Source organism: Oncorhynchus mykiss, chromosome 29, assembly GCF_057628025.1.
Source record: "Oncorhynchus mykiss isolate SJ-2025 chromosome 29, ASM5762802v1, whole genome shotgun sequence".
Taxonomy (NCBI): Eukaryota; Metazoa; Chordata; class Actinopteri; order Salmoniformes; family Salmonidae; genus Oncorhynchus; species Oncorhynchus mykiss.
Window position 1 is genome coordinate 29,755,915 of NC_143050.1, and position 13,335 is coordinate 29,769,249.

The 13,335-nt window shown below is 42.1% G+C and overlaps 1 protein-coding gene across 1 annotated transcript in view; it reads right to left on the reverse strand.

Annotated features, from left to right (window-relative positions):
- The window catches only part of si:dkey-1d7.3 (transmembrane protein 132D), a 50,289-nt gene extending 41,480 nt beyond the window's left edge, over window positions 1-8,809 (reverse strand). The window contains exon 1 of the mRNA XM_021590817.3: window positions 7,526-8,809. Within this exon, the coding sequence (XP_021446492.3) occupies window positions 7,526-7,568 (43 nt within the window). The 5' untranslated portion in view covers window positions 7,569-8,809. The remainder of the gene's footprint in view (window positions 1-7,525) is intronic.
- Window positions 8,810-13,335: the final 4,526 nt, after the last annotated feature.

A 13,335-nucleotide genomic window follows, 5' to 3' on the forward strand; every position in this document is an offset into this window, starting at 1 on the left:
TGCGGCCCTCGGGGCAAAATTAGTTTGACATTCCTGATCCACTCTATGGTACAGTAATTGAGACTGTTGATCCATCTTTCCTTGAGTGCTTTTCATTAGTAGATAGAGGGAGATCTCAACATTTTAGTTCCTCATAAATACTGAAAATGACAAGTTTACTAGCATCCTAGCTAGCACATAACGTTCTGAGAACCTCATGTTTCTTAGAGCTTGGTGAGAGCATGGTTGTCTTATGGTTATATTGCATACAACCTTCCCACAACTTTATGGTAATGGGGCAGGATAGTTGCTCGGCTTTGGAACATTCTCAGCACATTTAAGGAACTTGACAAAAAACGTTACTTTCTTGGTATTTCATTATTTTTACACAATGTTTCCTAAAAGTTCAAAACAAAGTTATATTTAATTACATTTTTGGTAATGTTCTAGGAATGTTCTCCAACTGTTTGACATTGGAATGTTCTCAAATAGTTAAGAAACAATGTGCTTCTGTGGGAATTTCAGTACTTCAGCGTAACGTTTCCTACAGTTTTCTTCATGTTCTATATTTAAAGTCATGTTCTCTTTTTAAAAAATACATCTTGCGATGCACTTGGACACATGATCAGTGATGCCTCTGTGGTGGTCTTGACAGCCTTCCTCCTATTGGCCCCTATGATACCCAGTAGGCTATAGGCCCTGTATAGGGATTGACCTGCGAACCCTCTGCAGCCCACTTCAACAGGCTCACACCTTGATCTCCACCCCTGCTTGTGGCACTGCTCCACCAGGTCCTCGTACTTCACCCTGCTTCTGTCATTGACCTCCTCAATGCAGTTCTCCAAAGGGACAGTGAGCTCCAGTAAGATAACCTGCTTGGAGGTTTGGAAAGCAGCACAATGTCTGGCCTCAGTGTCGTCTGAGCTGCTTTCCTAGTCTGGAGCTGTTGAAAGAAGAGGTTCTGGTAGCTGGCTTTTACCCACCTCTGACAAATACAATTGCCTGCTTCGTTGATCAGAGGCGCTTGCAGTAGCTGATTCCACTGCAGATAGTATCCGCTAAGGCTTTGAGCACCTGGTTGTGGCACCAGCAGTAGAAACCCTCACCTAAGGCTTTTGAGCAGCAGCTGAGGATGTGCTCAAGGATTTCTCTCTTCAGGCACAGAGGACATGATGGTGAATTAACATTGCCCCAGCAGAACAGAAGATTTTTGGGTCACTTGGCTGGCATTTAGGCTGCTGATTTTATTTAAACCCTTATTTTACCAGGTAATTTGACTGAGAACACATTCTCATTTACAGCAACAACCTGAGGAATAGTTACAGGGGAGAGGGAGCCAATTGTAAGCTGGGGATGGTATGAGGGCAAGATTGGGAATTTAGCCAGGACACCAGCGTTAACACCCCGACTCTTACAATAAGTGCCGTGGGCTGTTTAGTGAGTCAGCACACCAGTTTAACATCCCATCCGAAAGACAACACCCTACACAAGGCAATGTCTCAAATCACTGGCCTGGGGCATTGGGATATTTATTTTTTGACCAGAGAAATGACTGCGTCCTACTGGCTCTCCATCACCACTTCCAGCAGCATCTGGTCTCCCTTCCAGGGATTGACCAGGACCAACCCTGCTTAGCTTCAGAAGTAAGCCAGCAGTGGGATGCAGGGTGGTATACTGATGATGGGTAACTACAATTTTTTTATTCTGATCGTACAGGGCAATGTTGCTCAGGCTTTGAGGTAATTCCAGCCATTTGTGGAGGTAGCTGCTGACCCTCTCGAACCTCTTGACTGTAAGATCAGGACCAGCAGGGGCCAGAGGATCCGTGGGAGGACACCATGAATCACGCCCTGACCTGAGAGAGCCTTTATATGTCTCTATTTTGGTTTGGTCAGGGTGTGATTTGGGTGGGCATTCTATGTTTTGTTTTCTAGGTTTTGTGCTTCTATGTTTTGGCCGGGTATGGTTTTCAATCAGGGACAGCTGTCTATCGTTGTCTCTGCAGCCTTCTTTCCCTGTTGTATTTGTGGGTAGTTGACATTTGTTAGTGGCACTATAGCCCTGTAAGCTTCACGGTTGTGTCTTCAGTTGGTGACATTTGAAATAAAAGGAAAATGTACGCTCACCACGCTGCACTTTAGACTACTTCGTTCGACGGCCGTGACACCATGTTGGTACAATCACGCTTCCAGCTCCTGGTTGGCTATCTTGATGGATGCTGTATACCTCAGGCTGCTGTCAAACATCTTACCGAGACGCTTCACTGGATTCTCTGTGACGGATGAGATATGTGTGTCTTGAATGGCAAAGCGGAACCTGTCCACTGTTTTCCCTCTCCACCACCAGGGATCTAGATTTGCTGGCTTAAAGATCATCCGTGCCCAGGTGACATGTTTCTGCAACCCCTTCAGATTCCACCTACTACAGGGGAGAGATGTTCTTGTCACAGACCGGTCGTCCATGAAGGCTCTGATAGGAGGTTGTCGCGTGGCAGACTTGGTGAGCGGGTGTCTACATTCCACCTCTACTGACGTGACCAGCATGATCATGGCAAGGGCAAACAGGATCACTGAAATGGTGCAGCCAGTGATGATTCCTTTCTCAAGCCTGTGCCATTCCGATGCTGTGGACTCAGAGGTGACTCTCAAACTGAAACTGTTGTAGTAGTCCAGCCTGGGATGTGGTGCTGAACTAGAGCCACTTCAAACAGCTTGTGGGGTATGGAGCTATAAGCGTTTGTGAGGTTCAGCCACAGTACAGCTCCTCTGTTCTCCCGGGCTTCTCTGATTAGCTGCGTGACCATGCTTGTGTGCTCCAGGCACCCTGACACCTTCGGAATCCCTCCTTTCTGGACTGATGTGTCGATGTAGGAGTTTTTCAGGAAGTAGTCTGTCAGATGCCTGGACACAATTCTGAAGAATATATTTCCTTCAACACAGCAGTGAGATGGTTCTGAACTGGTTTATGTTCTTTGAGTTCTCCTCCTTAGGAATCCATACTCCGTCTGCACATCTCCACAGTTGAGTGACTTTGCCCCTTCTCCAAAAGGCCTTCAGGTTTCTCTAGAGCTGGTGTAGTAGCTATGGGCAGTGTTTGTAGAACTTGTAGGGCACACCACTCATTCCTGGGGCTGAGCTAGCTCTTGCCCTCTTGACAACCTCTTATACCTCCTTCCAACTGGGCATCTCGTTGAACTCTGTGGTTGGTACTGGTGGTTGGTACTGGTGGAACTATCAAGGCTTTGCAGTGCTCCAGATCTTGCTCTCTGATCGCGTCACTGTACGTGCTGTGGAGATTGTTGTTGATCTCATCTTTGGAGCAGGTAAGCTGAACACTGCGCTTCTGCCCTAGTGGTATAACTGTAATGGTTTACAGAGTTAATGTTTACAGTTAATACATTGAGCGTTACAGTGGGGCAAAAAAGTATTTAGTCAGCCACCAATTGTGCAAGTTCTCCCACTTAAAAAGATGAGAGTGGCCTGTAATTTTCATCATAGGTACACTTCAACTATGACAGACAAAATGAGAAAAAAATTCCAGAAAATCACATTGTAGGATTTTTAATGAATTTATTTGCAAATTATGGTGGAAAATAAGTATTTGGTCAATAACAAAAGTTTATCTCAATACTTTGTTATATACCCTTTGTTGGCAATGACAAGAGGTCAAACGTTTTCTGTAAGTCTTCACAAGGTTTTCACACACTGTTGCTGGTATTTTGGCCCATTCCTCCATGCAGATCTCCTCTAGAGCAGTGATGTTTTGGGGCTGTTGCTGGGCAACACGGACTTTCAACTCCCTCCAAAGATTTTCCATGGGTTGAGATCTGGAGACTGGCTAGGCCACTCCAGGACCTTGAAATGCTTCTTACGAATCCACTGCTTCGTTGCCCAGAAGGTGTGTTTGGGATCATTGTCATGCTGAAAGACCCAGCCACGTTTCATCTTCAATGCCCTTGCTGATGGAAGGAGGTTTTCACTCAAAATCTCACGATACATGGCCCCATTCATTCTTTCCTTTACACGGATCAGTCGTCCTGGTCCCTTTGCAGAAAAACAGCCCCAAAGCATGATGTTTCCACCCCCATGCTTCACAGTAGGTATGGTGTTCTTTGGATGCAACTCAGCATTATTTGTCCTCCAAACACGACAAGTTGAGTTTTTACCAAAAAGTTGGCACTGCAGGATTTGAGTCCCTGGCGGCGTAGTGTGTTACTGATGGCAGGCTTTGTTACTTTGGTCCCAGCTCTCTGCAGGTCATTCACTAGGTCCCCCCGTGTGGTTCTGGGATTTTTGCTCACCGTTCTTGTGATCATTTTGACCCCACGGGGAGAGATCTTGCGTGGAGCCCCAGATCGAGGGAGATTATCAGTGATCTTGTATGTCTTCCATTTCCTAATAATTGCTCCCACAGTTGATTTCTTCAACCCAAGCTGCTTACCTATTGCAGATTCAGTCTTCCCAGCCTGGTGCAGGTCTACAATTTTGTTTCTGGTGTCCTTTGACAGTTCTTTGATCTTGGCCATAGTGGAGTTTGGAGTGTGACTGTTTGAGGTTGTGGACAGGTGTCTTTTATACTGATAACAAGTTCAAACAGGTGCCATTCATACAGGTAACGAGTGGAGGACAGAGGAGCCTCTTAAAGAAGAAGTTACAGGTCTGTGAGAGCCAGAATTTTGCTTGTTTGTAGGTGAACAAATACTTATTTTCCACCATAATTTGCAAATAAATTCATAAAAAATCCTACAATGTGATTTTCTGGATTTTTTTCTCATTTTGTCTGTCATAGTTGAAGTGTACCTATGATGAAAATTACAGGCCTCTCATCTTTTTAAGTGGGAGAACTTGCACAATTGGTGGCTGACTAAATACTTTTTTGCCCCACTGTATTTACAGTGCCTTCAGAAAGTGTTTATACCCCTTGACTTATTCAAAATTTGGTTGTGTTACACTCTGAATTCAAAATAAAGAAAATTCTCACCCATCTACACAATACCCCATAATGAAAAACTGAAAAAATGTTTTTAGGAAATCTTTTGAAAATGAAATTCAGAAATATCTAATTTACTGTACATAAGTATTCACACCACTGAGTCAGTTTTGTGTAGAAGCACCTTTGGCAGTGATTACAGCTGTAAATCTTAATGGGAGCTTTCCACACCTGGATTGTGCAACATTTGCCCATTATTCTTTTCGAATGTCTTCAAGCTCTGTCAAATTGGTTGTTGATCATTGTCAGACAACCATTTTTAGGCCTTTCAATAGATTTTCAAGCAGATTTAAGTAAAATCTGTAACTCGGAATATTCACTGTCATCTTGGTGAGCAACTCAAGTGTAGATTTGGCCTTGTGTTTTAAGGTATTATCCTGCTGAAAGGTGAATTCATCTCAGTGTCTGGTGGAAAGCACACTAAACCAAGTTTTCCTCTGCCTGTCCATTTATTTTTTTATTCTGAAAAACATGCCAATCCTTAACGATTCCAAGCATACCCATAACATGATGCAGCCACCACTATGCTTGAAAATATGAAGAGTGGTACTCAGTAATGTGCTGTTTTGGATTTGCTCCAAACAAAACACTTTAGAACAAAACCTTAATTACTTTGCCACATTTTTTGCAGCATTACTTTAGTGCCTTGTTGCAAACAGGATACATGTTTTGAAATATTTTTTTTATGTACAGGCTTCCTTCTTTTCACTCTGTCAATTAGGTTAGTATTGTGGTCATAAGTAGTGCACTATATAGGGCAGGGGTAATTAACTCTTACCCTACGAGGTCCGGAGCGTACTGGTTTTCTGTTCTACCTGATAATTAAGTACCTACAATGTTGTTAATCTATCCTCAGTTTTCTCCTATCACAACCATGAAAGTCTGTAACTGTTTTAAAGTCACCATTGGCCTTATGGTGAAATCCCTAAGCGATTTCTTTACTCTCTGGCAGCTGAATTAGGAAAGATGCCAGTATCATTGTAGTGACTGTTTATTGATACACCTTTCAAAGTGTAATTAATATCTTCACCATGCTCAAAGGGATATTCAATGTCTGCTTTTTTATTTTGACCCGTCTACCAATAGGTGCCCTTCATTGCAAGGTATTGGAAACCCTCCGTGGTCTTTGTGGTTGAATTTGTGTTTGAAATTCGCTGCGCGACTGAGGGACCTTAAGGATACAGTGCATTCGGAAATGATTCAGACCCCTTCCCTTTTTTCACATTTTGTTACGTTACAGCCTTATTCCAAAATGTATTAAATTAGTTTTTCCCCCTCATCAATCTACACACAATAACCCATAACGCCTAAGCGAAAACAGGTTTGTAGAAAGTTTTGCAAATGTATTAAAAATGATAAACAGAAATGCTTGTTTCCTTTGAAATGGGGTCTATTTGAATAGACTAAAAGGACATTTTTTATTTTACTTTATTTTATTTTTTACACATGGCATGCTAGCTCCATCCTGGTGGCACAGTGGACTAATTCCATGGATGGAGAACAGAAGATTATAGGTTTGAATCTCACTGATGCCGTGTCACAATGAAAGAGACAATAAAATAATGTGTTTGCATGATTAATGCCTCAGGAAATACATTTCCATGTGTCCTTTCTGTGAACGTTTTAAGGAAGTTATTAAAAAAAAATCTCCAAATAACCTAGATTTTCCATTCTCAGAGCATTAATAAAACCTCAGAGGAAAACCTTCAAGGAACCAGAGTAAGACGTTCTCAGAACCTCCCTGCAACCTAAGAACAGGATACATTTTCACTTCTATTCTCAGAACATCCTGTTTTACCAGTGAGAAAACGCATGGCTTCGTTCCCACAAACAAGGTGAAACCAAAAACATACATTCCCACAACTTCCATGGAACCAAATGTGCCATGGAAATTAAGCAACTTAGTCAAAATTAATAAACAGTAGTCATGCCAGACTACTTTCTAGCAAACATTGGCCTACGGCAGAGTTTTTGCCCTAGCACTACACAGCTGATTAAAATCATCAAAGCTTGATGATGATTTAGTTATTTGAATCCGCTGTGTAGTGCTAGGGCAATAAACAAAACGTACACCCAGAGGTGGCCGCAGAACCGACTTTGGGAAACCCTGGCCTAATTGTATCTCAAAGCATCATAGAATACATGTTATTTTCAGGATTATCATCCCATGTAAGTGCAAACTAAAAAAAATGAGATATCATGGTTCCTGTCTCTTTAAAAAGCCGTATCCTCTTTTTCATTGTGTATGTAAATAGGAACTGTTGTTTTAAATGAATGAGTGCATCTACATCAAAGTATGGGGCTAATGTTCTAAAATAAGCTTTTCATTAAAATGTGTTTCCAACTGTCAAGAGGACACTACATTCATTTTTGATCTGTTGATCAATTGTTTACTTTTACTTTTAACAAAACATTTGTCAGTACCAGTGAAGTAGCCTACAGTAAAGTACATATGGGTGACAATTAAAATGAAATAGATCATGTACAAACTGATTTTTTTAAAATGTATTAAACTATTTAATAACCACCATCCATCAACGTAAAGTGCAAGTCTTACCTGTCAGAAGTGAGAAAATGAACACTGTGGCAAATGGCAACATCACACGGAGAGGAAAGTAGTGTGTCTTGGCAAATTGGAAAGTCCTGATAATCTAGAGGAGTGCTCTAACACCGCACCGAGGGAAGAGCTTCTGTCTTTCTGCTGTCAATTGACACACATCTCTGGTAATTTACATTTCTTCAATTCCCAACAAAGTAAAGGGCTCTGATGGAAAGATATGCCTATAGTAATAACAGACGCAACAGTACTTTCCTATTCCAAATAATAACTCAGTGTTATTTACGTCCACCTGATTTGGTATCCACATTACGCAAATGTTTGTATGTTGCCTCCATCTGATTTTTTCTGCGTCAAATTCACTTTCGCTTGTTGTTCGCCAATTTGTAGGTTAAAACAAAATGTTCAAGTTGAGGGTTGTTGCTTCTTACAGTAAATCCACCGTTTAATGTTAACGCAATTAATTGCACACTCCAGAGAGTAGACAGTGAACAGAGGCTAGTTTATATCCTGTTCAGTCCTGCATACACAATGAGCAAACATCAAGGCAGGCTATGCCATAGATCGGCTGTTCCCGTCTTCCGTCCGATTAACGACTCTCGTGCGTAATCGCCGTGGGGGAAAGGAAATGCTGCGAGGAAATGAACTGCATGAGTAGTCAATAGAATCTAGTGATTTCTCAATTAATGATGGACTATCCCATCTGGAATATGTTGTATAACTACTATACACAAGTCATAACAGGCCTAGATATAGACCTACTTTGTTGGCTATATGCCTATATATTTTTTATTTAATTTCATTTTTTTTGTATATCAGTTATATTGTCCTCTGTTTTTGTAGCCTTGAATAAATACCCCATCATAAAGTTAGAGTTGAGACGAACATGCCTACAGTAATAAAAAACATGACTTATATAAAGAGGACTTGCATATAATGTGATGTCCGGATGTTCAAACGCCGCAATTCTGGACAAACAAGATTTATGTAACTTACATAGGACTAAACGTATCCAAAAATATATATGAAATTCCTAAACTTTGCGTACTAATGTAACTAACGTAACTACATAAAATCAACGAATAAATCACCAACAATTTAGTGCGCAATGCGAAGATGCCCATTCGAAGACACCGTTGTGGGCCTGCATTGCAGACACTTTTCAGCCAGTGGCATGCATACAGTACCAGCGGTATCTACTGACCGCTGTTCACGTTCTTCAGCAGATCAACAAGCAGAAATGGGACACGTTTCCAACCGAATCATTAGACCCCATGACAAGACATTTCGGAGATTCTCTATAGTAGATCTGAAAGAACTGGGTGCAAATTGAAACTCCGACCTGACCTACCAAAGGGCTTGGTGGAGATATGCATGATCTCACTGAACTCTATCCCATCCTCTCAGATCATTTACTGTATGATTGCCACATTCCTTTGCCTAGCAAGCACGTCTCAAATACTATAGAAATTCCATAAAATTCACAGTGTCTGTGCTACATTTAATTTTAACCTAGTCTTGTTCTAAAATATCAGGCCCTCACTCAATGTAGTAGTACACTAAACATCATGGTGTGTAAGATATGAATTAAAATGCCATGCAGCTTCCGATGATGATGATGTCACCCTGCTGGGGCAGTGGACAGATGATGAGATGGACACTTTTAGGGATGGGAGGAGGTGAGAATATGTCTCATAAACGCTGTGTCATCCCCTCTGGATCCATACCAAGGCTGTGTCATCCCCTCTGGATCCATACCAAGGCTGTGGCTGCCTGGCTGGCTGGCAGAGAGAACATTAACTTACAGTAAATCTACAGGGTTTAATCAGCCAATAATACTGTCAGACATGTCCTGTACTCCTCTCATCTCTTTTGACTCCCTTTCTGTTTGGGCTGAGTGGCAGAGGGTGACTCCCAGTGTCCTGTGGTTTGATAGCCGCGTGTTGTTTGTCTGTGTAAGGACACGTGTCAACACTCCTTTATGCTTGAAATAAATCAGTTAGCCAGGGGAACATGGCTGCCAACCCGACGCGACCCTCCACCCCCTCCACCCTGCTCCAGCAGAGCGTCCTGCTTTTTAATGGGGGTGCCACTGCCAAGGTAGCAGCTTTATGCAGGGACAGACAAATACAAATAAATAAACATCCCATCCCTGACAGCGCCAGCAGCTTAGCATAAATATGTGTCTTAGAGAAATTAAAGTGCCTCTAAGCAGCTATAAAGAAGGGGAACCAATGGAGCACAACTGTTTCAGGCGAAAAGAACCAGAGGAAGTCTGCTGCAATCCATCCTGGACCCCCTAGTGTGTGATATGTTTAACATTGTCAAAAGACCCTTTACCACAAGCCAAACAGGGCCTGGTAGTTTTAAATTAGCATTAATGTGGCAGTTTGGCATTTACTTGGATGACTCATGTGCTGGGGTAGCTGCGCAGTGGTCACTAGCTGGCACAGCCACAAAGAGATACATTCTGATTTTAAACCTAACACTAACCTTAACCCTAACCACACTGCTAAAAACTCTAATGCCTAAATCTTAAATTATGACCAAAAAGCTCATTATGTTTTTCATGAATTTTTATTATATTGCCAATTTTGAGTTTGCAGCTGGCCCATCTAGCGGAAATCGCTCAGTTCTGTCTCCAAGCCAAGATCCATGAGAAACGTCGACCTGCATTCATTTGTGAATGAGATTTGTATCTCTCTCCGCTTATGAAAGCTTCTGAAATGCAAGTGTTTGCGATGGCAACCGTTGGGTCTGGGAACTGTTCCAGATCTTAGCTCTAGACATGCAAAAAAGATTGTGGATGGAACTGAGGTGGTCTGATCACTGCTGTTGGCCTTATAAACTAGCCAGGTGGCCAAAAGGTTGAATGGTAATCTAGAGTGGGTCAACCCTGTTCAACCCTAATTACTGACAGGAAGCTGGATGGATGTCCAGCTGTTCAGACAGATGAGCAGAGAAGAATGATTCCCTCATGGCGATTGGTAGGAGGAGCTTAGTGGGGATGAAAGAGAAGCTGAAAGAATTTGTGTAAGAAAAAAAAGCAAATGATGTGTTTGGGGCTGTGGCTAATGATGTATGGTATATAATCTCTGGATTACTGATGTTATGTATTGGCCAATAAAAGGCTTTAATTTTGTATTTGTATGTTTAGGTCACATATAGTTCTTAAGTATGCACTGAGGTGACTGTAATAGAATAAACATGGCAAAAACAAATGTAAAAATGTAATTAAATGCTTTTTTATAGCTTCCAAAATGTTTTGTGAGAGTGCTAAAATGGAGGCGTGGTGGCTTCAAAACAAGTGCCCCTGTTAGTCGTCTAGTGTATATATAAATCATTGGCTGTGACTCACCCTGTGAGTTTTCCTTATTCATTCCCCTCTGTTCTGGCTCTGAAATTAGAATACATTTTCTATTCGGACCCCCAAAAAATTATACTTTAACATCAATGGTTCAGGAAACCTGTCCAAAGACAAATCCTAAGGTATAGTGCAATATGTGTAATATTATATTGTATATAGCAGTATATTTACCATTAACCCTACGATTGCCCCTCACTCATAAAACTTTAGGATCCTTTTCCTGATTTGCAGCCCTGCCCCTGCCAATCCCAGTCGAGATGAAACATGAGAAGAATGTCCATGAATTATCTGTAAGGACACAGGTCACTGGATGATTGGTGGCTCTGTTAACCTTTGCTGACATTAATCCTGTACAGAGATTGACATTGAGCTACTGTGCCTTAATCTGTCATCAACCTCTCCATTACTCTCCATTAGCTGAATGATGATGAGAGGGACTTCATTGTGTCCTTCAAACCTGAGCGGAGAGATTGCTGTAAATCAAATATGCCCGCTCAGTATTGGTACAGTGCTATAGGCTATTGGGAATCTCATGATCGATCATTAGCTCATCAAGTTGAGGTATTTTTTTAATATCACTTAAGACAATATGGTTTGTGAAATAATTTATGAAGACCTATGCGTTGTTGTTATCACGGCCTCCACACAACCTCTAGACAAATCTGCACCATGTTGTCTTGTCTTAAAGGGGGTTCAGTCCAGCAGTTAAGTCAGTCCATATAGGAAGCTCTGGGAGCTCTCAAGACTCGGTTGAGGGGAGGCGATGCCTCGTGGCTAGCCCACTGTGAACGGCCCAGACGAAGATGAATGGCTGGGACTAGGCTGAGCTGCCTGCTTTCCTGGTGTCAATGGCATTACAGTGTGGGATGAAGAATGAATGTGGCTCTCAGAGCGTGGCCACCATACACATCACTCCTCTGCCCCGCGGGAGACCAGGATGAGTTACAGGCCAAGCGGATGGTCCTCCCACCGGCACCTGCTCTCACACATCAATGACAGGCAGGTCAGAGTCTTGCCTTTAGCTACATCCTGGGAAGGAAACCTAATGGGTTGAAGTGGCAGAAGGGTATTCAATGTGATCACACTTTTTTATTTGACTATTTATCACTTGTGCTGACTTAGGGATACGTCTTTTTTTATATGGCATCATTAATTATGGCATCAACTCAGGACTCAAACAAACGCACAAACACACACATGCACGCACACACAAAGGAATGCATGCACACACAGGCACACAATTATTGTTGGAAAAGCTATTTTAAACCTTAACACATTCTCAAGCCAAGTTAAAAGCAGTTAAAGGAACTATGAGGGATTTAAACACACACCTGGCACCAGAAGGTCAGCTGGCACAATACACTACCTAATCTTTACCATCTTTCTCCTTGTAGAGATCCAAGCTGTCTGTTGAGGTTTCCGGGAGGGTAATGGAGATGTGATGGTGAGGTTTTACACAGCACTATTAGGCCCTGTAAAATATTCATCAGAAAAGGCCACCAGAAGATGGATGACTGGTCCCGCCCCTCTGGTGGAGTACTAGGTAGAATGGGTGGCAGAGATGGAGAGGTCACAGCCAGTGAGCATTTTAAACATCCGATGGCCTAAGAGGCCCTGGGAGCTAACAGCTCACTCAGGATCCGAAGGGAGGCACAGGAGCCAGGATGCAGTGATATATGAGTGTAATCTCCACTGTCTTTTTCTCTTTCTTGCTTTTTTTTAGAACGTACGCAGAGCCCCTGTGCCAAATGTACTGAGGCATCGCTGCTTTCCACTCTATCAATAACTCTTTACTAGCTTCTGTACTGTATTGAAAAATACTTGTATGAATGAAGGCTTTGATTTGCAGCCAGTACTTAGAAATAATAACGTGATGCTTATAGAAGGTTTATCTGTGCTGTTAGACAGTTGGCGTCAGTGCATGGTGTATGCACAGTTAGTGTGATGAGTCTTCACTCAGCTTCGACGAAAGCGTTCATGGCCAGCACTGTGAGGGAGCACTTGCTGCAAAGGCCTTTGCACTTTACTCATTCTGGATATATTGCTATTATGGGTGAAGATGACTGCTGCCATCCTGAGGATGTAAAGTCGAACACAGCAGTATGCAGGCAGTTCCCTCTAATGAGCTACTACAGCGCTCTGCTGTAAAATTCCCTATGATTTAGGTCAACTGGTGATTTTAATTAATGCACTATGGCTCACTAAAAAAACAACACCGAAATATATACATCAAAATGTTTTCATACAATCAGATAATCCATCTGTAACATAAACATTCTTAACTCTCTTAACACATTTCACATTTATTTTACTCTATATAATATCTAGGATCACATTTTACCGATGTGTACAAATGATTCACAAAGCAATGCATACAAATATATAAATACATGGAAGAAAACTAAAACTTGCAGGGGCAAACCTCTGGCATAAGGCCTACATA